The sequence below is a fragment of the Myotis yumanensis genome, unplaced genomic scaffold, assembly GCF_028538775.1.
Source record: "Myotis yumanensis isolate MYYU_CA2020_CCGP unplaced genomic scaffold, mMyoYum1.0.hap1 SCAF_5, whole genome shotgun sequence".
Lineage (NCBI taxonomy): Eukaryota > Metazoa > Chordata > Mammalia > Chiroptera > Vespertilionidae > Myotis > Myotis yumanensis.
The window spans coordinates 74191639-74218562 of record NW_027223756.1 but is presented as its reverse complement, the minus strand read 5'-3'; the positions used below and the strand labels follow the sequence as shown (position 1 = coordinate 74218562).

The following is a 26924-nucleotide window of genomic DNA, read 5'->3' as shown; positions in this document are numbered from 1 at the left end:
AGATGGCATGCCTCCATTTTGTTTAGTTCTTTTTATTGAGTTTTGGCATTTTTTTTTTTTTTCATTTGTGTTTCGCTGCCTGCCTGTGTTTCTTTCAATGTATTAGGTAGACCTGCTACATCTCCAGATGAGAGAAGAGGCCTTTTGTGGGTGTCCTGTGGGGCCCAGTGGTGCAGTCTCCCTAGCCAGCTTAGTTAGTTAGGTGCTCCAGGGGTGTCCCTTGTGGGTTCTGTATGCCCTTCCGCTGTAGTTAGTTGAACCTGGATTGCTGTTGGCACATTAGTTGGTGGGATTGACCCTCATGCTGCCTGGCTGTGAGGGCTGACTGTTGACTACAGTGAATGAGCTGTTGTGTGGGAGTTGCTTGAGCGGGGCTCTGTTAGTGGAGCTGGTTGGATGGTGTTCTGGTGTGGTCTGAAGCCAGCCACTGGGTGTGTCGGCTGTGGAGCCTCCTTGGAGAGGCTTCGGTACAGGTCAAAGTTAGTCTCTGCTTGTGCCTGGCTTAGGGCTGGCTGTGTGTTAGGAGCTGCAACGTTATCTGCCACTTATGCTGGGCTTGAAGGCACTTGGGAGGGGCTGTTCCGAGAACCTAAGCCAGCTGCCACTAGTGTCAGGCTTAGTTCCCTTTGGTGGATGCCACTATGTGAGCTGAGGCCGCCACTACTTATGCCGAGTTTCTGGCCACTTAATTGAGGCTACTTTCCAAGCCCAAACTGGTCACTGCTTATGCTAGGCTTGGGGCTTCCTGATGGGAGTCACAGTGCCAGTTGAGACTGGTTGCTGATTTTTGGGCTTGGGGTAGCTTAGCAGGAGGTACAGGGCACACCCACCAAGTCCAGATGCTGCTTATTTGGGGTTTGTGGACCTTGGAGAGATTTTTGGGAATGTCCGAGGCAGGCGGCTCCTTGTGCGGAGGAACTGCTGGAAGAGGTTCTGCCTGTGATAGTTTGGTATCAAGGAATCATCAGGGCAGGGTGAACAGTGTTAGCTAGCTTAATGGAGAGCTCAGATTTGGCACCCATCTGTGTTGGGCCCACTGAGTTGTGGGAGGGTTCAACAAAGGAACAGTGGCATTAGCCAGCACATCCGTCTCCAGAGTGAACTGTTCCAACCCTTTCTCCTCCAGCCCTCTCCCTGCAGCTAGTCATTTTACTTCCTCCTGTGCTCCTGGCTTTTGAACTGCTGTTCCTTTGCTGGAGACTAAGAGGGTTTGTGAGCAAGTGTGCTGTGCTCAGGCCTTTAAGGAGATGCCTAGGTCTATAGCAGCCCTCTGTCTCATCCAGAGGCCCTGTTCATTTTCAGTCAGTGCCATTGCTCCAGGCCAGGGGTCCTCAAACTTTTTAAACAGGGGGCCAGTTCACTGTCCCTCAGACCGTTGGAGGGCCGGACTATAGTTTAAAAAAAAACAATGAACAAATTCCTATGCACACTGCACATATCTTATTTTGAAGTAAAAAAACAAAACGGAAACAAATACAATATTTGTATCTGCATGTGGCCCGCGGGCCGTAGTTTGAGGACCCCTGCTCCAGGCTGACACCCCTTGCTCCTCTGGGAGGACCTCTACAGCTGAGATATCCCTCCTGATTCTTAACTGCCACATGGGTCTTACCCATTCTGAGTATTCGCCTCTTCCTCCCAGTCGTGGCTGCTTCTTTATATCCTTAGTTGTAGGACTTCTGTTCACGTGGATCTCAATGAGGGTGGTTCTATAATTTAGTTGTAGCTTTGATGTGGTTGTGGGGGAGGCAAGCACAGCATTAACCTACTCTGCCATCTTGACCAGAAGTCTTTACTGTACATGCTTTTTACATATCTCTGAGCAGATTTTTGTTGACTCATACCAATATGGATAACCTGTGTGATGTGTTACAGAAATATTTATCTGTACTTAGTGTTCCAAGATTTAAAAAACCAGTGATGCACTAGTTACTGAAGATGCAGATGAATATAGCACTCTCTTAGCCCATTTGTTATCAAAGAGTAGCCAATCTAAAAAAGTTCAGGAAAGCTTTGAAATGGGAAGTTTTTATAAAACTGTTCAAATGAAGAACAGTGTTAACCATCAAAAAGAGGCAAGAAATCCAATTTGGATTATAAGGAAAAAGGGTAAAGTTAGAATTTTTCAGTATTTGACCAGACTTTCTAGAAAAGAAATTGCCTCATTCAGCTGACAGACTGTTACTTTCAGAAAGAGCTGCTTACTTCCGTCTACTTGCCAGGTGGATGCCTGTAGTAAAATTAAGTCCATCAAGGTATGACAGTGAATCACATTATCTCTAAGACCATTCCCTTTTTTTTTGTACTGACTCTATTTACCTGGTATATTAGTTTCCTAGGGGACATAACAAATCTCCACAAACTGGGTGACTTGGAACAACAGCAGGATTTTCACTCACCGTTCTGGAGGCCAGAATCTGAAATCCAGGCATCAGCAGTCAGTTTCCTCAGGGCCCCTGGCCGTTGCCACCACTCCTTGGCTTACAGATGCATTCCTCCAGTGCCTGCCTCCACTTCCACATTGTCCTCTTTCTGCTTGTGTTCTTTTCTTTTTCTTACAAGGACGCGCTCATTGGATTTAGGGCCCAATGTGACCTCATCTTATCCTTACCATAATTGGGTTTGCAAAGATTACTTTCTGAAGTTCTAGGGGGACATGAATTCTCAGGTAATACTACTCAGCCTGCTGCACCCAACAACTTCCTACACAAGCAATAGTTGAAAAAGCAGGGACCTGGGATTCAAGAGGCTTGTCTCAGGTCCTAGCCAGCTCTGCAACTTTGGGGAAGCTTGTCATTGTCCCAGTTCTCAAATGTGGAGGTTGATCAGTGAGTAATCTTCCAAGACTCCTATTTGTCCTGAAGACCACGTTAAGTGAGGAGGAGTCATGTGCAGAGCTGATTTCTAGCTCCGCCCCTCTTACTTCTCTCCAGACCCTGATTGTTTCTATGGGGTTTTTAAAGGTATGAATAGTATCAGAGGGGCTTTGGCATCTTTGGATAAAATGTAGAATATTACTATTCTGGTCTGTAAGTGAACTGAAGGTATTCCTTATGGATTAACAAAAGAGAATTGGTGTATTTAAAGAAGGTTTTCCCATTCCTTTTGTCTCTGCCTCCACTCTGTTTAAAAACAAAAAGAGAGAGAAGAAAACATTTTAATTACTTTGTTGCCGAAGATTATTTAACACTCTCAAATAGGAGATGGGACAGTTAGGTTCCAAAGTGTTTTAGTGTAATATTCTCTTCTTCAGTAATTGTACTAAGTGATGAAGAAATGCATATGATTGTAGATAGTGGGCAGTGTCTGACAATCCTGATCTGAATTACTGCAATGGTTAAAGGTTAAAATCTCTCTTCAGGAGAGATAGTTCACATAAAGGCACAGAAAAAAACAATGTTCATTTGCATGGCATTATTCCTTGCTTAAGAGTCAGTCCCTGTCTCTTCTGTGTGCTCACTAAGGCACAAAAGGAGGAATTTCTGGCTGCAGTTTTTATAGACTTCAGTGTTATTGAAATGAAAGTGCTTCAAGGACATTTCCATTTGTTACTAGCTTATGGTTTCTCATCTCATGTAAATTATTTTGCCACTCTTCATTTTAATTCTTTTGCTGTCATTGTCTGGCAAAACCATCATTTGGTTTCTCTCTGTGAAGATATTCACCGATTACTCAGCTGACAATGTCCTTTGTTTAAAAAGTGTAGTATCCTGTGGATTTATTTTATCACTTTTTTTATAGTTACCTGTAGGTTTCTGTATATTTCTTCCTCTTTTTTGTCTTAGAAAATGTCTAGGGCTATAAACATTCTTACATGGACAGAAGTATGTTTTGAACTCTAGAGTTCCAGTTCAGACACAGCCCCTTTAAGAGTCTTAGAGCCAAGTTCTACAATGTATCTACCTAATAACTATAGAACTACCTATTCTTTCAACATAAAGGTTAAAATGCTTGAAGGTGAATAATAACTAGTGTGCACTACCTAAAGCTATTGGGGGAAAGGGGCAGGTGCCTAAACCCGGGAGGTGAGGCTGTCTTGAGTGAGTATTATTACCATTCTGAAACATCTCTTGAAACTTACCTTTCCTCTCTCTTTCCATGTCTCAGCCTACTTCATACCCTCTCCTCAGCTATTGCCACAGCTGCCTGGCTTCTGCCTTTAGTATCACCAGAGATATTTCCCTACAAAAATAAGTTTGGTTATATAATACCCCTGCTTAAAAACTTGGACCCAATGTTTTTCTTCATTTTGTTCTCACATACAATATATTCCAGACACACCAAACTCCTTCCCATTTCAGAACATTTTAAGCTCTTTCATTACCCCCTTTCTTTATGCACAGTGCTTCCTCTGCCTCCTATTATTTCTCTCCATTCACCCTCCCTGCTGTTTCTTTACGACCCTGCACAAACGTTGATTCCTTTCTGCTCCTGTATTTATACTCATACCACTAATATAGTCCATTTCACAATATTTATAATGTGTTTTGTTACATGCTTGTATCCCCTGGTGACTACAATGGGAAGATTTGTCTGTCCGGTTTATCTTTGCGACCATTTAGCCAATTGCCAGGTATAAACTAGGACTCATTCCATATTTTGGGGTGACTAAATGAATGATTAATCAATGTCCAAACTGAAAATCATTACACTTATTTCCCTTCTTCATTAATAGTGATTGGTTCTATACTATTCAAAAATAAACACTATACGAATATAATTGTATTTAGCTATATCTTCATCTAAAACCCCTGAATGTAATGTTAACATAAAAACATTCAAACCTGTAAAGAATTTTTGTGAGTTTATTTGAGCCAAACTGTTGACAATTGCTGGGAAGCAGAATCTCAGTGGGTTGGGACAGTGCTCTGGAGAATGTTCGTTTTTCACTTTGTTTTATAAATTACAATCAAAAGAGGAGACGTGGGTTACATGAAATCCATTGGTGATAGATTAGGGAGGTGGGAGAAAGCAAAGCGGGGAAACCTCTGGAATTGAATAAAAAGTAAAAGATAGACAACATGCTTCATTTACATAGGTGGGTACAGGATTGTTAACAGTCAACAATTAACATGGTAACAATAACAGTGAAGGAACTTAGGGTCTCTCTCCAGGCACCCAGTTGCATTTGGTTATGCTCTGGGTCTGGAAAAAGGGAAGCTACAAAGTTACCAGACATTTCATAGCTATGTTATCTTAGATGCAAAACGACAATAGGCCCAGTTAAGGTATAGATTGACCTTGTCATTGAAAATACAGGCCTAGGACATGACTACCCACCATAACTGCTTTTAGTTAAAGTTTAATTTCAGACCATCCTTTGTGCTTACTTTAGGTCTTAGAGTTTGCAAGACTGCCATGCAGGCCTTCCCTGAGCTTGTCAGGTTAGCATGTGGCACCTTTTGTCCACAGTACCTAGAGAAGATAATGTACAATATGTCGAATTTCCAACTGGCTTTTTCCTAAAAGAGATATTATTGGTTTCATTAAAAGTCTTAACTGAGCAGGCCAGTGTGGTTCACTGGTGGTGTTGATCCATGAACCAAGAGGTCACGGTTTGATTCTCCATCAGCCCGGGTTGCGGGCTCAATCCCCAGTAGGGAGCATGCAGGAGGCAACAGATCGGTGATTCTTTCTCATCATTGATGTTTCTAACTCTCCCTTCCTCTCTCTGAAATCAATAAAACTTTTTTTTCAAAAGTCTTAACTGAAACCACTGTTTTCACCTTTGTTTCCTTCTTTCATTCATTTATTCCTTCATATATTCATTTATTAACACATCTGTTGATGAAATAGTTACTTATTGAATATCTGTTACAAGCCAAGCAGATTCCTTGGGCTTAGAAAGCTCCTCTTGTGAGTAACTATAGAAACTATAGTTATTGTTATCTTTAATGCTTCCTTTTTTCCTGAGCAATCGACAAATGTTCTCTTTCAGAGCACATATGGAAAACACTTGGGAGATTTTTGTTGACATTAAATTCAGATAAGTAAAATATGTGATGGTGACCATATCAATTATTGTCTAAAATGGGATACTTCCGGGGGGAGTGAAAGGGAATGTGTTAATAATCCAAGACAACAGCATTATCTCAGACAAGCCAAGACGTACGATCACCCTATAAATAACTCCTATAGTCTAATCAGATTGTATTACTAGTTGCCTTCTGTTTTCCAAGTACAGCTTATGTTTTTATGCCTTTGTATCTTTGTCTTTATTGCTAACTTTGCCCTTTCCTCTCCAATGTGTGGAGACTGTGCATCCTTCAGAAGCTGCCCAGATCAGTAAGTTTTCCTGATCAGCCTAGTCCAGTGGTCGGCAAACTGCGGCTAGTGAGCCACATGCGGCTCTTTGGCCCCTTGAGTGTGGCTCTTCCACAAAATACCGACTTCTGCACATGGGCCACGAAGTTTCAATCGCACTGCACATGCGCGCCCGCACGTGGTATTTTGTGGAAGAGCCACACTCAAGGGGCCACAGAGCCGCATGTGGCTCGCCAGCTGCAGTTTGCCGACCACTGGCCTAGTCCATACAGATATCTCTCCACCCTGAATCTATTTAGCATTTATTTATATACTTTATTAGCAACTAGATTTATCCTGGTTTGTCATAGTTATGTTACTTTTTTCACTCCTTTTGTTGTTTAACTTTTTCATATCTTCCTCCTCACCTGAACCACATGTTCTTAAGATCAAGGTCGATATTTTGAAATTACATCTACTCCTCAAATACAGTGCCTTATTCTTACTCATGTAATACATTTTTGTTGAATATTTTATTTCCTGCCTAAAAACTCTTCCACTTTGCCCTAGCTGGTTTGGCTCAGTAGATAGAGCATCAACCTGCAGACTGAAGGATCCCAGGTTTGATTCCAGTCAGGGGCACATGCCTGGGTTGCAGGCTTGATCCCCAGTAGGGGGCATGCAGGGGGCAGCCAATTAATGATTGTCTCTCATCATTGATGTTTCTATCTCTCCTTTCGTCTCTGAAATCAATAAAATATAATTTAAAAAACAAAAAAACTCTTCCACTTCACATCAATATTATGTGTCTGCCCTCCTCCCAAGCTTTAAGGGCTTTGCAATGAAAAATTATGATTATTACACTTTAAACTTAAATATTTACTATGACATATCTTAAAATATGACTTTGTCAGTTTAGATTATACTGTCTATCTTGAATTAATATTTTAAATATTTAAAAATTATTGATCAAGAAAAAGGTGAGTGATACCCAACATACCCACTACATAGTAGTACATTTTAATGAAAATTAATGTTTTCAGCATACAATGGAGTAAAGTCAGTCTCTTCAATTGGACAGCTTACATGCAAAAAAATGAAACTAGACCACCAACTTACACCATACACAAGAATAAACTCAAAATGGATAAAAGACTTAAATGTAAGTCATGAAACCATAAAAATCTTAGAAGAAACCATAGACAGCAAAATCTCAGATATCTCTTCTAGCAGTATGTTTACCAATACATCTCCTAGAGCAAAGGAAACTAAGGAGAAAATAAACAAATGGGTCTACATCAAAATAAAAAGCTTCTGCACAGCAATAGAAACCATCAACAAAATGAAAAAGGAGCTCACTACATAGGAGAACATATTTGCCAATGATACATCTGATTAGGGGTTAATTTCCAAAATATATAAGGAACTCATACAATTTAACAAAAGGAAGACAAACAATCCAATTAAAAAATGGGCAAAGGACCTAAGTAGATATTTCTCCAAAGTAGACAGACAGAAAGCCAAGAGACATATGAAAAAAATGCTCAAAGTCACTGATCATCAGAGAGATGCAAATTAAAAGGATAATGAGATATCACACCACACCTGTCCAAATGGCTGTCATCAACAAGTGACAAGTGTTGGCGAGGATGTGGAGAAAAGGGAATCCTAGTATACTGCTGGTGGGAATGCAGACTGGTACAGCCACTGTGGAAAACAGTATGCAGTTTCATCAGAAAATTAAATATGGAGCTGCCATTTGACCCAGTGATCCCACTTCTAGGACTATATCCTAAGAAACCTAAAACACTACTCAGAAAAAAATGTATGCACCCCTATGTTCATAGCAGCACAATTCACAATACTAAGATCTGGAAACAGCCCAAATGCCCATCAGTATAGATGAGTGGATAAAAAAAGCTGTGGTACATTTATACCATGAAATACTATGCAGCAGTAAAAAAGAATCTCTTACCCTTTGAGACAACATGGAGGGACCTGGAGAGTCTCATGCTCAGTGAAATAAGTCAGTCAGAGAAAGACAAGTATCACATGATCTCACTCATACGTGGAATCTAAGTAACAAAATAAACTGATGAACGGAGTGGATCCAGAGACTCGGAGGGAAGGCGGGGGAGTGTTGGGTGGGTAGGAGGTAATCAACCAAGGACCTTGTATGCATACATGCATGGCCCATGGACACAGACCATGAGGCAGTGAGGTTTCGGGGTGGGGGGGCAGGGGTGAGGGAGGGCTGGAGTGGGTCAATGGGGGAAAAAAGGAGACGTGTAATACTTTGAACAATAAAGAATTATATATTAAAAAAAAACACCTTTAACTCAAGTAGTATATGCCATGGATAATTACAAATACTAACTTAGCTTCCAAAAATACTGATCCATATACACTTTCCAAACATAAATTGTTTATGGACTTGTGTTAATCATTAAACTAGTTCTAAATTGTTTCAGTGTTTTCCCAAAATTCTTTTACTTAAAAAAATTTATAACAGCATGTATTCATTACAGAAATTTTAAGCATGTGAAAATCAGTCTTAATTGCCACCTGTCTTCCAGCTACCCGTAGCATTTGTAACAGTTTAGTATATAACCTTTGAGGCCCTATTGCAATAATCCTATACCATTGATTGTCAATTGTTCATTTACACTGATAGCCATTTCTTTGAGGCCCCTATGCTGGGTTGATGGTGACTTTGTTCATCTTTATTGCTTGTCAACACTATCATCAATGAGATGTTTGTCTAAGGATGAGTCCGACTTACATCCTGGCCTCAGGTGGCTTTCAGTATAGTAGGAAACTATAATACAAGGTGAAAGAGGTGCATGAGAGGAACAGATGAAGTACTGTGGGACTCTCAGGGTGAGGAAAATGTTTACCTTTGGTTGCCCAAGAGGTAATATTTGAGCTGTGTCCTGAAAGATTTGGGTTGGCAGGAGAGAGGCAGAGATGCAGGTGATTTACAAGGTTATTTTATTTTCCTAGACCACAGTGTGCACATATGAGAGTAGCAACAGGTAAAGGTAGTTTGGAGAGAACACTGAACACCTCTATAATAAATCTTTAGAAAATTTTGAACAGAATAGTGGCATGATTAGAGATGTGCATTAGGAATATTAATCAGACATTGGAGAGCACAGTGTCAGTCACAGACTTGGCAGTAATTTGGAAGAAGAGTTACCAAAAGAGATAATGACCATAGAGCTGTTGTTGAAACATAGAACCTCTAGGTCTTAGCAACTGCCATATTCCATCAGCTCTACAAAAGCCATGCTTATAAGACGTACCTTTATCGTATATACTAACAAGGGGGGGAAGCATTGCTAGTTAATTTCCAGATACCACCAGTTATAAGATATATCCTGATTTTAGAGATTATAATAATGAAGAAATGTACATCATAGATTCAGTAAAATAGTGTAATTTCATGGGTAGGGGGAAAGTTGGGGTATGCATGTAAGTAAGGGTAGAGTTTGAGAAAATGAAAGAAGTGGGGGATGAGAACAAAGACACAAGGGAGCGTAGACCTGGAAGAGGAGAGTACGTCTTCCTCTGCCATGGGATGAAGGAGCAGTGACTCAGAAGTTTAGAAATTGAGGAGCTAAAAACATTAACTAAACTCATCCTATCTAATAATAGACAAACATGGTAATTGACCATACCTTCGCTATGCCTCCCATTGGCTAATCAGCGTAATATGTGAATTAACCACCAACAAAGATTGCGGCTAATTTGCATACTGCAGGCAGGGCGGGACAGCGCAGCCGCCAGCACGAGAGCCACCATCCAGGCCCCCGTGTGCGACCCCAGAAGCCGCCTGCCTGCCGCCAGTGATGGGATCCAATCCCAGGCCGGCCCTAGAAGCTGGTGATGGGGGGAGATAGGGGTCCCCTGCCCAGGCCTGAAGCATGAGCCAGAGGCGTCAGGCCTGGGTGGGAGGTGGAGCTGGCAATCGGAGGGGTCTGGGGGTCCCCTGCCCAGGCCTGATGCCTCTGGCCAAGGTGTCAGGCCTGGGCGAGGGGCTGATCCGGCGACTGGAGGGTGATGGGGGTCGACGCCTCTGGCCAAGGCGTCAGGCCTGGGTGAGGGACCGATCTGGCGATCGGAGGGAGATGGGAGTTCCCTGCCTAGGCCTGAAGCCTGGGCCAGAGGCATTCAGGCCTGGGCGGGGGGCGGAGCCGGCAATCGGAGGGGTCTGGGGGTCCCTTGTCCAGACCTGACGCCTCTGGCCAAGGCATCAGGCCTGGCGAGGGGCCGATCCGGTGATCGAAGGGTGATGGGGGTCGATGCCTCTGGCCGAGGCATTAGGCCTGGGCAGAGCCGGCGATGGGAGAGAGATGTGGGTCCCCTGCCCAGGCCTGACACCTGTGGCGGAGGTGTCAGGCCTGGGCAAGGGGCCCATCAGTGATGGGAGGGTAATGGGGGTCGATGCCTCTGACCGAGGTGTCAGGCCTGGGTGAGGGTGGAGCCGGTGATCGGTGGGAGATGGGGGTCCCCTGCCCAGGCCTGAAGCCTGGGCCAGAGGCATCAGGCCTGGGCCAGGGGGGCCAAGCCAGCAATTGGTGTGAACTACAGAGGAAACACCTTTTCTGACCGCTCATTGGCTAAGCTCCCTGTATGCCATTGGTAATATTCTTAGTAACTTGGGTAATAAGAATCCAAAAAGGTGATCTAGGGTTTTTCACCACACTCCTGGCGAAAAAAACGAAGGTCCACTGCTGGAGGGCTAAGAAATGTCATATCCTGCCCTAGCCAGTTTGGCTCAGTGGATAATGCCTTGGCCTGCCAATGGCAGGGTCTGGGTTCAATTCTGACCAAGGGCATGTACCTAGGTTGCAGGCTTCTCCCTGGCCGGGGCCCAGGTCAGGGCTCATACAGGAGGCAACCAATCAAAGTGTTCCTCTCACTTTGATGTTTCTGTCTTTCCCTTTCTCTTCCACATTCTCTAAAAATCAATGGAAACATATCCTCAGGTGAGGATAAAAAAATAATAATAAAGAAATTATTATTATATGAAAGACACATCTTGAAAATGCCTAAAGAAAGTTGTCATTTTTTCATGGTGAAGGGACTGGAGTCCGTGTTGATGAAAAAACCTTGCTGGCTGCGGTGACTGGCAGTGGCTGCAGCAGCGGGGTGATGGGGCTGGTGCCTTCCCCTGATAAGCCCGGTCATCTCCCACAAAGGGAGGCCAGACTGCGGCTTAGGCCCACTCCCCAAGGGGAGCAGGGAGTGGGCGTAAGCCGTCACTAGGACATCCCCTGAGGGCTCCCAGTATGTGAGAGGGGGCAGGCAGGGCTGAGGGACACCCCCTCCCCTAGTGCACGAATTTCATGCACCGAGCCCCTAGTTTTAAATGACCTCCATCTTGGTGAAAGAGGAGGCAAGGTCATCTGCAAAAAAGACAGTAGTGGGTTTGAAGTCTTGGGACTTAAGAAGTGGAAAGGTTTCAGGTAAGTGGGGCATAAAAAGAGTATTAAAGAGAGTTGGTTAGAAAGGACTAAAAGGCCCTGATACCACAACCAGACAAAACACTACAACAAAAGAAAAGTATTGGACAGTGTCCCTGATAAACATAGATGCAAAGATCCTCAACAAAATATTAGCAAACCGAGTTCAGAAATACGTTAAAAAGATCATACACCAGGATCAAGTGGGATTTATTCTCATGATGCAAGGTTGGTTCAATATTCACAAATTAAAGTGATATACCATATAAACATATTGAAAGATAAAAATCAAATGATTGTATCAATAGATACCGAAAAAGCATGTGACAAAACCCAATGGCCATTTATGCTAAAACTCTCAGCAAAATGTGGATCGAGGGAACATACCTCACCACAATTCCACTTCTGGGTATTTATCCAAAGAAATCTAAAACACTAATTTGAAAAGATAAGTACATCCCTATGTTCCCTGTAGTATTATTTATAATAGCTAAGTAGGGAAGCAACCTAACTGTCCCTTTGATAGACAAATGAATAAAGATATGATACATACATACAGTGGAATAGTACTCAGCCATAGAAAGAATGAAATCTTGCCATTTGTAACAACATAGATAGACCTAGAACATATTATGCTACGTGAAATAACTCAGAGACAAATACCATAGGATTTCACTTATATGTGGAATCTAAAAAATAAAATAAGCAATACAAGTATATATAAAGAACAAATTGATGGTTGCCAGATGGGAGAGTGGTTGGGGGAATGGTGAAGGAATTAAGATATACAAATTTCCAGTTATAAACATAGTTATGGGGATGTAAAATATAGCATAGGGAATGTAGTCAATATTGTAATAATCACATTGTTTCAAGTGAGTACTAGACTTACTGAGCTGATCACTTCGTTAAGTCATATAGCCATCTAACCACTATGTTGTACACTTGAAACTAATGTAATAGTGTATGTCAATAGTAATTGAAAAATAAACATTTTTAAAAGAAAGGACTGAAGTTTTCTCATCCGAAATGAGGAATCCAAGTAAAGTTGGGTTTTTAAGGAAACTAATTAGTTCTATTTAATGACTTCATCCAAGAACACTTGGTACCTGAGAGAAGGATGAAGGAAACAAGTGGAAGGTGCTTTCTGCGGGGTAGGAGACTGGCTGTGTAGGTATGATGAAGGGCAGAAACGCTACATGATCCAAGTTTCTCCTTAGGCATATTGTTAAGTACAGGCTTAACAAAATGAGAGGTGAGGCCAGGAGAAAAGTAATAGATAAACAGATTTTTTTTAAAGTTGGAGGGTAGGGAGTTAAGGGATTTAAGATTATAAAGAAAATGAAGAATAAGTTATTTTGAAAAGGAGGAGTATGTAAGTAGAAAGTTGGGGAATTTCAGAATTTAAGATTATAGAGGTAGAATTCTGAGGGTTGAGTCTAGAAAACTTAATCTTTCAAAACATAGATGGGAGCATATCTCTTGTGGCTTGAAAACCTCGATTTCTGGGTGAAGTCTTTACTACTTAAAGAACAGGCAAGGCTCATCACAAACTGGACCAACCTACTTTTCCAGGTGAATATGCCCTCCTCTCTTGTGAACCCCATAGTCTCACCACACTCTGCACAGACTCCTGAAGGCCTTTACCTGCTTTGCCTTTGCACATGCTGTTCCCCTTGCATGAAATGTTCTTCCTCCTCTTTGCCTTGCATACTCCCTCACATCTTCAAGCCTAACTCAGGTGGCACTTCCTCTGCTGGGTCTTTCCAGGCTCCTGCAAAAAAACACTGAGCATGTCTTCATCTTTGCTCCCACAGTTCTCTCTAGACATCCTGTGGGATTTTACCACAAGTATATTGATTTATATGTCTCTCTGTTCAGTAGATTATCAATTCCTTGACGTCAGAACCTATCTTATTCTCTTCTTCACCTGTAGTGCAAGTACAAGTAGTAGGTGTGTAGTATCTGCTTTTGTTGTCTTTGCTGTGGAATTTTAAAGGAATGAGTTAATCTGGTGCTTCTCAGACGTTAACCAAATCACCTGGAGATTTTGTTAAAACTCAGATTCTGGCCCTGACTGGTGTGGTTTAGTTGGTTGAGCATTGTCCCATGCACCCAGAGGTCGCAGATTTGATTCCCCATTAGGACACATGCCTGGGTTGCGGGTTTGATCCCCAGAATGGGGTGTGCAGGAGGTAGCCAATCAATGGTTCTCTCTCCCCGTCCCTCCCTAAAAGTCAATTAAAACATCTAACAAAAAAACAAAACAAAAAACACCTCTGATTTAGTCTGAGATCTTGCCTCTCTAACAAGCTCCCCGGTGATGCCAGTGCTGCTGGGTTTGTGGCACTCATCCAGCGAGCCTTTGGCCAAGTAAATAGCGGAAGTGTAGTAAAGATAAAGCTCAGTAAGAATGTGGAAGTGGAGCACTTATGGAGACAGAGACTTGAAAAATCCTCACTGTGAACACTGGAGTCCTTAAAATGATAGTAGAAAACCACATGGGAAGAGATGCTTATCGTGGAATAAAGCAGGAGACCAGAGTGGGGGACGGTAGCTGAAAGGGTGGGATGATACAGTTCTATGACTTCAGCCTTAGAAAAAGGAGGTGTCCGGTGCTGGCAGCTGCTGTGTGGGACTGCAGCGAAGGATGCTCTCCAGGGGGAGGGCTGGGGAAGAGGAGTGGTGGTGGGGTCTGGGGGTTCACTGGAAGGGTTAGGGGCCTCCCATGTTTACTCCAAATAGAATGGCACTTGCCCCAATGTGGACAGGAGTGTGAGGGGAGGGGAAGCCCTTGAAGAAATGGGAGGTACCAGGATTTGACAAAAGGTCATTTCCTGATCTTAAGTTTCCAAATTCAAAGTATGAAAGTTCTTTTTCTTTTTTTTAAAACTCATAAATGACGGAAAAAGTAGCACTAACAAGCATTCTGCTCTCACATATAGCCTCACAGGTCTGATGATGGGTGCAGTCAACCCCATTTCTTTTGCGCACTGTTATGCAGAGAGTACAATAAGTACCTATGTACTGTTTAACAATAGAGGAAAGGCAAAAATAAAGAACTGTTACATCTCCCACTAATCCCCTTCCCCCACAAAGAACTAATCAATATTTACCGCCTGATGTGTATTCCTCTAGCTTTTATCCATGCAAATTTATGTGCATAGACAGGAATTTTTCAAATTCCATCATGGTGCTTTTGCAGGCACATTATTCTGCAGACTGTTTTTCTCACTTAGGATAGGTCATAAACATCCCTCCAGGTCAATGGATAGAGCTCTAATTTGTTTTTTTCTTAGTCATTTTAAAATAGCTGTGTATAAATATAGATGTCCCATAATTTGTTCTGCCATTCTTCCATTGATGGAAAATTGGGTAATTTCCAATTTTGGCTACTACAAACAGTCTGACACACAACGAAAAACCCTATTGTGACAGTGCCTCAGTAACAGAACTCTGATTTCAGCCAGCTACGCATATCACAGTAGCTTTCATATCAAGGACATTTCTGAATGAAGCTTAGCAGTGGCTAGGCTTGTGCTATCCAATGTAGTAGCCTTTGGTCACATGTAGCTATTTAAATTCGCTAGAATTAAATCACATGAAACATTTACTTCCTCAGTCACATCAGCCTCATTTCACATGTTCAGCAGCCACGTGAGAGTAGTGGCCACCATAGTAGACAGCACAGCACAGACCATCCCACCCTCAGAAAATTCCACTGCACAGCCTGGACTAGACACTCTAATGCTACACCAGTGGTTCCCAAACTTATTTGGCCTACCGCCCCCTTTCCAGAAAAAATATTACTCAGCGCCCCCTGGAAATTAATTTTTTTTAAATTTTAATAGCAGTTAAACAGAAAGATATATGTATTAATGTTTCTACCTTTTTCGTAAAATATAGTAAAGGTGTAAATTAGAAACATTGAAGTTTGAAATTATGAAACTATTTATTGAACTCAGAATAGAAAGGTAATACAAAAAAAGTTAAAACAAATGCACCTGTGGCCATCACCGCCCCCCTGGATCGCTGCAGCGCCCACCAGGGGGCGGTAGCGCCCACTTTGGGAATCACTGTGCTACACCCTAAAGAAGAAAGTGTTTCTCATGGGCTGGTGTTATAAGAGAGCAAATTTTAAAAAGTTAAAACTGTGTTTAATTGGTTGCCTCTGCAGTTACTTCAATGAGAACCAATATCCAGATGAAGCAAAGAGAGAAGAAATTGCAAACGCTTGCAATGCAGTTATACAGAAGCCAGGTAAGGCAACGAGCTGTGCCCTGCGGTGCAGGTCTTGGCTTCAGGTCCTCGCTTAGGACACAAAGCCCCTGACTCATCCCACTCCGTGCTCTCCTCTGCCATTCTCCGGTGGAGAGTCACGCCCTGTCCTGGTCAAACCAGACTTCGTGGGGACGTGAATGTGCTACTCCAATCAGACGTCCATATGGGAATGTTTCCAGGGAGTGTCCCTGATTAAGATGCGAGACCTTGAAATTACTTTTTTAAAGGCTGTAGATTTCTTTTTCCAAAAAAATAGCATAAATGTATCAATTCCAAAATAGTTTAAATATTTAATCAGGGTTTGTTAATAAAAATATTGGCATAGATTTGTTTAACAATTGTAAATTGTATAATTTACAACTGAAGAGAGAACTGTGTTTGGAGTTGGCTTTGGGAGGACTTCTGCTCAGCCAGGAGGGACTGGGGGATTTTATTCTGAGGTCCTGCTCTCATGCAAGTCAGCAGAGCCACTTAAACACACTCGTCCTTTCTTCCAGGTGCTAAGATAGTCCACATTTTACAGTTTTTGTTACCAGAAACCATTCAGTTATGACAATCCAATTGATCTCCATTTGGCCCATTAATGTGATTGGCTTAAAGGCTATAAATTAAAGTATAAATGTTTTATAATAATAAAATAGTAATTTATTCTCCCTTAGCTAGAAGCCTGACTGCTTAAAAGTCCAGAGCTTACAAACTCAGCTCTAACATCATCTAAAAGTCCCATCCCTAAAGCTGTGGGAACTCCGACCCTTCCTGGAAAACACATTACCCCTAGCTCATCAGGCCCTAACCTGTTTTCTGGTGTCTCCACCCACGTGGATTAAAAGCTGAGACAGGAAAGGACAGGGTGGGAGGGGAAGGTACAGGTGGGTCCTTGTTGGCAAGCATGGTGCTGTCCCTAAGAAGGCACGTTTGACAGCAAAGAAGATAATAAATCTAAAATGTACCTGCTCATGCTGTGTTGCAGCGTAGTTATAGTAACGGATGACTAAGTAACCTTTAGTCTCCAAGAAAACATGAGACAGCAGGTAACTAGTTAGTATAAGATCTGAAAGACGTACGTAAACCAGCTGTCTGGAAACCTGCTAAGGAACAGCACATTCATCTAGAGCAGCGGTTCTCAACCTGTGGGTCGCGACCCTTTTGGGGGTCGAACGACCCTTTCACAGGGGTCGCCTAAGACCATCGGAAAACACATATATAATTACATGCTGTTTCTGTGATTAATCACTATGCTTTAATTATGTTCAATTTGTAACAATTGAAAATACATCCTGCATATCAGATATTTACATTACGATTCATAACAGTAGCAAAATTACAGTTATGAAGTAGCAACGAAAATAATTTTATGGTTGGGGGTCACCACAACATGAGGGACTGTATTAAAGGGTCGCGGCATTAGGAAGGTTGAGAACCATTGATCTAGAATGATGCTAATTAAACGAAGCCTCTGTGTGCTCTCCTGTGAACATCAGCCCTAGCAGACTGACCTGTGAGATCCTTTAGGATTGTATTAATGCTGGAATTCTTTAAGATTGCATGGCTTTCTGAATTCAGGCATTTTATGTTCTTAGTTGCTATTTGTGTCTTTATAATAATTTGCGTATGAACACTGTACTAGGTGTTGCAAAAAAAAAAACAACAACAACAAACAAAAAACCCTGTATCTGTTATTTCAACAATAAATGCAATCAAAAGAACTTTTAAAAAAGAAAAGTATTCTTCCTTAAAACTAGTCTCAGATATAGGTTATCTGAATTTTATTACATGCATTCACAGGCAAAAAGCTGTCAGACCTGGAGCGAGTTACCTCCCTGAAAGTGTATAATTGGTTTGCCAACAGGCGGAAGGAGATCAAGAGGAGAGCCAATATCGGTAATGTATCAGGGAGGCTGCCTCTCCTCCCGGGCGGCTAACACTGTCTATTGTAAGCGGGACTTCAGTTTAGAACTGCAGGTCTAAAGTACCCCACATTTTAAACCTAATAAGAATTGCCTTATGTTTTTCTTCATTGTATTTTTAATAACCCAGTTAGTATTATTTAAAGTATTTGTGTTATAATAATAATGCCCTTATTATTTCTAAAACTCATTATTCTTAATGTTCTAGAGACTCTAGAATGAGACATGGTCTCTGAGCAGTTACTCCTGTGGTGCATGTTAAAGATACTTGTAAGGTCTGGAGAGAGGGAATGTGATACTCCGGCTTCTTTGTTATTACTGGGTTATGACCTCAGTATTAAGGAACATCTGATTATTAGAGTTCGAATGAAAGAATCTTAGACAGGGAACATAGCAAAAGACAGAGATTTAAAAAAGAAGGGAGCATTTAAGAAATTGATGAGCTTATGGCGGGGAGGGGGGTGGTTTTGAGCTTCTAAAACTGTATTTCATTTTATTTTATTTATTTTTTTTAAATATATTTTATTGATTTTTTGCAGAGAGGAAGGGAGAGAGGTAGAGAGTTAGAAACATCGATGAGAGAGAAACATCGATCAGCTGCCTCCTGCACATCTCCCACGGGATGTGCCCGCAACCAAGGTACATGCCCCTGACCAGAATCGAACCCGGGACCCTTCAGTCCGCAGGCTGACGCTCTATCCACTGAGCCAAACCGGTTTCGGCATGTATTTCATTTTAAACTTACTCCCTCTTCATCATTACAAATCTCAAACACTTTAACGAACCCCAAGATAGGAGGTTCGTGTTATTAGTTGGTAAGTATCAGTTAAGCACCTAACAGTCAACCACACAAACGCAGCCCACACAGCAGCAGGGTCCCAGAATGCACACATGTCCTTCCCCTGACCTCCGTGCCCTGAACTCCATCTGTCTGCAATTTAAAAGAAACAGAACATAGGGAATCTAGGTTCTTGTTTAATGACTTTCTAATTCCTCAACACAGAAATTAATTCAGCATTTAGGCCATTATGATGCTGTAACAGATAATTTAGGGATCTATTTGCTTTTTTCGAAGAAGCAGCAATCCTGGAGAGTCATGGGATAGATGTACAGAGTCCAGGGGGCCATTCCAACAGTGACGATGTCGACGGCAACGACTACTCAGAGCAGGTAAGTGGCTGAGCAGAGGATCAGGGTTACAGAGCGGGTGGGAGAGTATGACAGCTCAGTTCTGTGGTGCGTTTGGTATGGGTGGGGAAGAGGAGACAGTCTGATGTCCCTCCACACTGTACTCGCGTGTCTAGTTAGATTTTTGTGTAATTAGAAAGGAATGTGGTAAGATTCAGTTGTCCTGTTGAATTTGTGAGAAATCGTTATTCACCCACATGGATTTATTGTCATACAACAGGATACTTGGCAAGTACGCAATGGGGAGGAGGAGGAGGGAAGAAGTTCAGAGGGAGTCAGAGAAGCAGAGAAGGTAGAAGAAGAGAGGAGGATCTGATCCAAACAAGCAAGTTACACCATTCACCACACACACACTCACTGTTTGAGAAACACTAGGGGCTGCTGGGTAGCTGTACCCATGCCTAAGCACCGGCGATGGCGCACAGTGGAAGGCCCCACCCCCGCGCCCCATCGCAGTGGGAACCGTGTGCTGAGATGAGTGGTTCTTCCAGAGTCTCCGGCACATTGACACACACACAACCTCTCATAAATGCATGTCCTGAACCTCACCCAACTTATTCTTCATTGCCTGGGGGCAGAAATATATTTAACTGTAGCCACTGGATGGAAAAATTCAGTAACTAAGGATGTGGGAAGTTCCCCGCCCCCCATATCTGTTGACAGATTTCATTTACATTTTTATAGGATTTGAAATTCATTTCCATTTGGAATGTGGTCTCTTCTCCTGGACCACAGGAAGGAAACTTTCCTATGGCGTATGCCCCTCCCTTGCTCCTCAGCCAGCTCTTAAATCCCGCCCACTGTGCTCCTTCTGCCTCCAGAGTCACAGCCTGTTCACAGACACTGCGTGATGATGCCTGCCTTTCCATGCCCAACCCTTTCACCACCTAAGACCAATCCATGAGAAAGAGAATGGAACCACCCGTACTTTCCCCGGGGACCTGTTCCTCTCTGGGCTCCACATCGTAGCTCCACATTTCCCCTAGAGAGTGTTTGGAAGTCTTCCTCATTGGAAACATTCCTGGTATTTTAGTCTATGGTGTAGAAGGGTCATTTCCACCTTTTTTCCAGATGCCCTAAGGGCAGCATATCCCACCCTTTTGTCCCCTGAAAGGACGGATCCTCCCCAAAGTTCTTTGATGCAGATTTCCCCTGAAGGTGGGAAACCTACCCCTTATTTGTAACCCATGTTCAATGCCACAAATGCAAGGCCAGTTTCCTCCCCAGCTCTACTGTTCACACCTCAGTGTGGGAAGGGAGCTTCGCACTCCAGCTAAGGTGGCCACACTTCCCGCACAGCAGGAGGGCGCTGCACACGCTCCCAGAGCTGTCCCACACCCCGTGCTGTTGTCATCGAGAGGTGGTTATTTTTTTACAAAAGTGCAATTTTATCCATAAGATGTTGTTGTCTAACTTCCTGTCTAGTTCTCTCAGTTCAGTGGAGAGATACCATGAATTCTAATAATCCATTTGTAAGAGCACCATCCAGAATTTAATAGCTCACTATCGTGGCCTTCAGTGACTAGTGCTCTGTTTTTTGCAAAACTAGAATGAGGCAGATTTGATTATCATCACCAGCAATCTTCCTGAAAGAAAGAATACAGTGCACAGCAAGAAAAATCTTGTTTGTTGAATCCTAAAACTGTCACCCCGAAATCTCTGGACTATCCATTCAGTGTCTACTTAAATGCATTTCGCCCCACTCGGTCTTGAGCCCCTCCCCTTCTCTCCTCCGCCCCCAGCTGCTCTCCCTCCCCTTGCCCAGCATGCCTTTCTGTGAGCTGGAGACTGTCCCAGGCCTCTAACGTGTGTTTCTTATCCCTGCACGTCTAGGATGACAGCACTAGCCATAGTGACCACCAGGACCCCATCTCACTAGCTGTGGAAATGGCAGCCGTCAACCACACGATCTTGGCATTGGCCCGACAAGGAGCCAACGAAATCAAGACAGAGGCCCTGGATGACGACTGACCGGGGAGGGCGACCGTGAGAGTAACTTAGTTTAGACGTAGCACCTTAGCAGACTTTCCTCGGTCCTTAACACGTGTTCTCACAGTATAACTTGCAGTTTCTTGTATGTCAGTTAGCCGTTAGGGTCTTCTTGTTCTGTGAAGATGGCATGGTGCCCTCAGCCTTTGCATATACTCTCTCAGTATTAATTCCCAGTAAATAATAAGCAACCAACCAACCACACTTCCCTCTCCCGGCCCCAAGGCTAGAAATTTCGCTTCTCCGTCTTAGCATTCCAAGAAAGTGCTTCCAGGTATTTAGATAGCCCTCCGGGCCTCAGACACTAGGCTACATGCAAACCGCGGGTGCCGTAGATTCCTGTCCCACCGTCTGTCCCCCTTCCCTCCTCGGCTGATAGGATGCAGGCTGAGGCAGTGTGGCCCGGGACTGACGGCTCAGGTGGGGAGTGTCCATAGTGAAAGGAGCACTAGAGCCCCACCTCGGGGTGGGGGTCCCTGATTTCTAGCTTAACAAGCCGTGCCTCACAACAGTCACACTGGGGCTGGTGACGCCTGTCCAGGCTGTGCTGGACCTGCAGCGGGAGAGCCCCAGCTCAGATTTAGGTGATGGTAACATGCCTGACAGACACCCAGTCCTCTCACGCTGTGTGACTCAGTAGATAAAATACTGCCTTCTGCCTTTGGGACCATGATTAAAACAAACAAAAAAAGACAAAAATAGAAGTCACTTAAAAACACCCCCAGCTTGAGAGGCCCTGGGAAGTGACACGAGCTGAATGTATGTGGAGGCCACGTCCAGCTCAGAACCACTGTCTGTCAGGCGTGGCACGGCCTCGCCTGTCTGGGAAAGTGCCGGCGTCGTCAGGAGCTGCTTTGCCTCCTGCATCCCCTTCCCTGCCGCCAAAAAAAGTCTTTCAAGGACGAAGCTAAGGTCAAAAATGAGTGAACGAACTTTCAGTCTTTGTGTCCAGCACCTGAAGCCCCCTCGATGTGAGGGGTCTGGAGGACTTTACGGTGGGTGTTGCTGACTGACTGGCACAGATGCTAACTTCCCGACACAGGAGCAGGAAAAACAGGACATTTGCCGCTTAGGCGGTGGGTCTGCGTGACATGACGGGTGTGACTGCTTTGGTGTTCTCTTTACTCTGTCCTTGGAGCCGTGTGAAAAGCTGTATTGCTACAGGCAATTTATTTAATAATTGGAAGCCATATTGATAATGGATGTGGTAATATTTGTAAAGTTTAATCTTCTTTAAGCAGCAGTAACCTAATGGAATTTTTTTCCTTGATCACATATGTAGCACTTTTGTTACTTCTTAAAGATATTTATATTTGATAAATCTTTTTTTCATTTTGAGAACTCAAAATACCAAACAGTGAACTTGCGTTATAAAGTCACCCTGTGATCACCTTGTCATCTAGTAGCAAAAATGATGAACTATTCATGCATCGAAGAAAATTACATCTGCTGGCCCTGTATGAAAATGATCTCTCAGCATCCCGATTAAATGACACGCTGTCACTGCGGTAAGGAAACGGCCCTCCCCTCGGGTGTCAGCGGAGGGCATGTCTGAGAGGGGCAGCGCCGGCTGCTCTTGCCCGGTCCACCTCTCCTTCCGGCGGACAATGGGGCCTGTGTAAGGGGACTGTGGGCCCTTTTGTCCATTACCTGAAAACGACTTCTAAGATAAAAGAAGGTGCCATTTCCTTACCTCCCCGCCCCCCCCAAATGTATTCAATTTAAAACCATTGAGAGAGTGAGACTTACTGACCTTCCTTTTTCTCTTTCTCGTTAGTGAGATACTGCATGTCCGCCAGTCTTTCACTGGTCTAACTCCACCGTAGGCACGTGCTGACGCCACCAGCTCTTGTCTGTGAGCCCCGCTTACATCAGTGTGAGCCAGCCTCTGTGCGGGCGTCACAGTGCCACTGGGTGGGTCTGTGACTTAAGGAGCTGTCAACAGGGCCTGGCCTGCTCTTGTCCGTGGATTTCAGGGGGAAATGTATATACTTTTTCACTTCCAAGAATTGAAGTAGAATGGAGTAGCCTTTTCTGTTTTACTGTGTTACTTGAACCAACAGATTGAAGAGTAGCATTTGTTATTCTCAGGAATGATCCCCACTCGTTTTCTTTCTTGCTGTGTTTGACTTTTCGTTTGGTTTAGGAGATTGTGTTCTTTCTTTCCTTTTGTATGACTTAGAAGAACTGTAACTTGTATCTTTCCATTTCTGTGGAATTTTGTTGGCTTATTCTAGGCTGAATCAGAAAAAAAGTCGGGGGGGGGGGGGGGAGAAAAATACACTGTCTGACAAGCCACATCCATGATTGATTATTGTAAGGAGATTATTATCATTGATAGCTTCCTTATGATGGGATTGCTCATCTTGTATCGTTAGTTCTTGCTGGTCTTTTTAAGGAAACAGACTCGAACTGTTAAGACAACTTCAGTTTCTAAAGAACTACAGTGATTGCCAGAAAGGAGCTAAAAGGTTTCATTGTTTTAAGACCTTTAAGGAAGGAAAAAAGACAAGAAAGAAAGGAGAGTGAGTATCCAGAGGCAGTACAGGCCCTGGCTGGGACCTGGAGGAAGGAAGGAATGTGCCCACCACTGTGGGCGCACATCCGGGTGGATTTCGTAGGAGCAGGAGGGCTGCTGGCTCGCCTTACACTGCCTTACGTGCTCTTGCTTCTCACCAGGAGGAGACATTTAGTTCTCTGGGGCCGATTGTTTTTTTGTTGGTTACCAGGTTCAGTTCCACTCTCTTGTCCAAGTTACCTTAGTTATTATAATGGCATATGGAGTTGCCACTAATTTGTAATATTTTTGGATGGTAATACTTTTTCTGAAGTTTTTTTTTAGGTTTGAGATGTGATATTAAAGTAGAAACCCTAAACTGGAGGGAATAGCTGGGCTCTTAAAGAACCCCCCGCTGTTCCCGTGCTCGTCCCGTTTCTCTCCTCTCCCTTCATGGTGGGCTTTCTCCAGGGCTAATCTCTCTGCGTGAGGAAGATCAGAAGGCAGGGGGTGGGGGGCTTGCCCAGTTCATGTAACTTGTCTGTGTTATTGTTTTAAGACTTCATCAAATTACTGTGGTCACATGGGTACACGTCCTTCCTAAAACAGAGCCTTACAAAGGGACCTTTTGACGATGGACCATCCTAATGAGATTGCCTCTCCGTCGATAACTGATGTTCCGTGATGGCCAGGGCAAACATCCAGTCCACTCTTACCTGAGGCGGCTAGTGCAGCGAGGACCAAACAGCGTCTTGGGGCAGAGGAGTGTGGTCACCGTCCACCTGCCTGTGGACTCTGGTTCCTGCACATTGCCACTGGTGGGACCGCCCTGCCCCCACATTCCCATACCCCTTCACAGAAAGGAAGGCCTGGAGCGGGAAGACCCCAAAGGGCACCTTTACTCATCTCCGTAGAGGTGACCCCCTAAAAAGATGTGGATGAGGAAAAGCTCATACACATGACGTGTGCAGACCAGGACTCCAGTCGGGTGGACGGCAGGCGGACCAGGGCTCGCAGCAGCTCCGCAGGGCCAGGCATCCAGGTCATTTACCTCAGAGGGGACGATTCGTTTCTGCGTTTGGCCTTTGTCTCTACAAATTTCTCTTGGATCCCAACCTTCAGGCATCAAGTGTAACTACTCTCCTTTCATCAGGACCTCCGGTCACATCCTTTCATCTGAACAGCAGCTCTTCCGTTGCCTCGGCTCCAGCACGGAGCCTCATCGCGGGCTTCCTGGCTGGAGCTGGTTTCCAGGGCAGGAGTGTGGCGCATCTCCACACGACACTCCTCCTGCCTCTCAGCCCTTTTTTTTTTGACCAGTTACATTCTCTCTGCCCATAACAGCGGAAATAATCCGTTTTTCATAAATAATCTCCCACTCCTGTCCTAAAAATGTGAACTTCAAGTCCTTTCTCTTTGTTCTGAAAGGTTTGGTAAGAAGCACTCTTCCCATGTAGCCCATGTCTCTACCCTCCCCCCCTCTTTGTTTTACAGAAAACCACCGGAGTATTTTCCCCAGTGAGTCTCACAGATTCTTAGGCAATAATTGTCTTGTTGGTGATCTGTGCTTGGCAGCACGTCCACCGAGTAGCTCTGACCCTCTGCTGTGTGTTAGTTTTCTGTGTTACTCTTGCCTGTGATTTAAGTCTCATGTCATCTTGTTGTTGTTGTTGTATTAGTGATGTTTCACTACTGCATTCGTCAGGGCTGCGCTGAGCCCAGCCAGATCCATGGATAGCTTTACTGAGCCGGCTCTGTCGGGATTTCCCACATGGACGCCGGGCATGTTGGCCAGTTCCTACTGGTAGTGTCCTTGTGGGGTGTCGGGGTGCTGCAGGAGTGGCGTGCGGGTGGAATTACGCATGTAATACATTCCTTGCTGTGTGCTCGCTAAATAGCAGGGATGCTTTCTCAGGATTTGGGGATCGGTTGTCAGCCATATTGAATTTGGCAAACTGAGCTGCATGCCCTGAAACCTTTTACTGTCCCCTTCATTTCCAGGGTCTAATTTGTGTCACCTCGTCAGGCTTGAGTTACCTCGGGGGAAGGTACTGCACCTAACGAGAACGGAAGGTCTTCCCGGGAGGCAGCCATGCCCGGCCAGGTGTCCAGGGAGGGCCTCCCAGGCGGGGCATGCAGGGCAGAGCCCTTCTCCTCTGTGCTGCGCGCTCCTTACAAGGAGAGATTTCCTTACCGCTCTCGGGGGAACTGGGGAGGTAGGAAAGGCTTTCTAGTCATCGAGCCTAGGAAGCCATTTGCCAAATACCGAAGCTTCTCTCGCAGCAGGTTGTGCTGGGAAAGGCTGCTCTCAGTTCTCTCTCCCAGCTGAGCCCGAGGTTGGCTCACTGACCTCTGGGCACAGCTTCGTTCATGTCTGTGCACATTCAAAAGCTAGAGAACTGAGAAGTTTCCACATCAGCATCATTCCTCTTTCTTGGTGGGGAAGAGAAGTAGCAGCAGAAAGAAAGCTAAGGACCTGAGAAACCCAGTTTCCTATAACATTGGTTTTCTTTTGTGAGCAAGAAGGGAAGGAACAGAGAAGAGAGGGAAAATCCCGCTGCACCCAGCGGTCTCACATCCCCTTCTTACCACCACCCTTGGGATCCCAGACGTGCATATCCCTGGACTCCTTTTCATCATTCCTCGTGTGGCATTGGGGCCAGGCCGTGAGCAGAACTAAATCTAGCTGATTCCACTGCAGTGAGAGCTGACTGGCACTTTACACCAGAGTTTACACACGTTTCACACCTCGTCTCATTAGCCAGCTCCCCGAGAACAAGGGGAAGGCGTCCTCTGCGGGCGCTTTGCCTTCCTCTCCCAACACGTCCCTTTGACTTGGCAAGTTCTTGGATCAGTTTGCCCACTGTTGTCCCCTCCGGTGGGTGTCTGTGCCCACGGCATTGCCCGCGTGGGGCAGCAGCCAAGGGCACAGTCACCACCTGCCACGCGCTGGCCGAGCAGGGCCTATGCACACAGCTCGGCACGCTTCGTGCATCTTGGGATGCCGGCTGCATTTCCATTCTCTCCCTTTAAAATAAAAGTGGCTGTACAGCCATAATTAACTCTCAAATTCACATTGGTGTGCTGTGATCAAACGAAGGTTTGCCTGAATCCTTTCAACTTGTAACCATGGTAATTGAGGGGGTGGCACAGAATGAGTATATAAAAATATGATGACAATTGTTCTGAATGACTGAGTGTCCTCCTGACTGTAATTAGCTGCCTTAGCGAGATGTGGATTGGCATGGTCATAATTAAAAGGGTTTCTGTCCTCTGTGCGATTGAAAGTGGCAGCTCCCCCACCCTGTTCCCTTCAGCACGATGCTCCCCAGAACATTGGGAACCGCAGCT

General features: G+C 44.3%; 1 protein-coding gene across 9 annotated transcripts in view; it reads left to right on the top strand.

The window, feature by feature from the left end:
• HMBOX1 (homeobox containing 1) overlaps positions 1–23348 on the top strand; it is a 210251-nt gene extending 186903 nt beyond the window's left edge. The window contains exons 7-11 of one of the 9 annotated variants that reach the window (XM_070415509.1): positions 15889–15971; positions 17778–17873; positions 18981–19069; positions 19308–19379; positions 20921–23348. In XM_070415509.1, the coding sequence (XP_070271610.1) occupies positions 15889–15971; positions 17778–17873; positions 18981–19069; positions 19308–19379; positions 20921–21058 (478 nt within the window). In that variant the 3' untranslated portion in view covers positions 21059–23348. Of the gene's footprint in view, positions 1–15888; positions 15972–17777; positions 17874–18974; positions 19070–19307; positions 19413–20920 lie in introns of all 9 variants that reach the window. The other 8 variants (XM_070415508.1, XM_070415507.1, XM_070415516.1 and 5 more) reach the window with 8 other exon arrangements.
• Positions 23349–26924: the final 3576 nt, after the last annotated feature.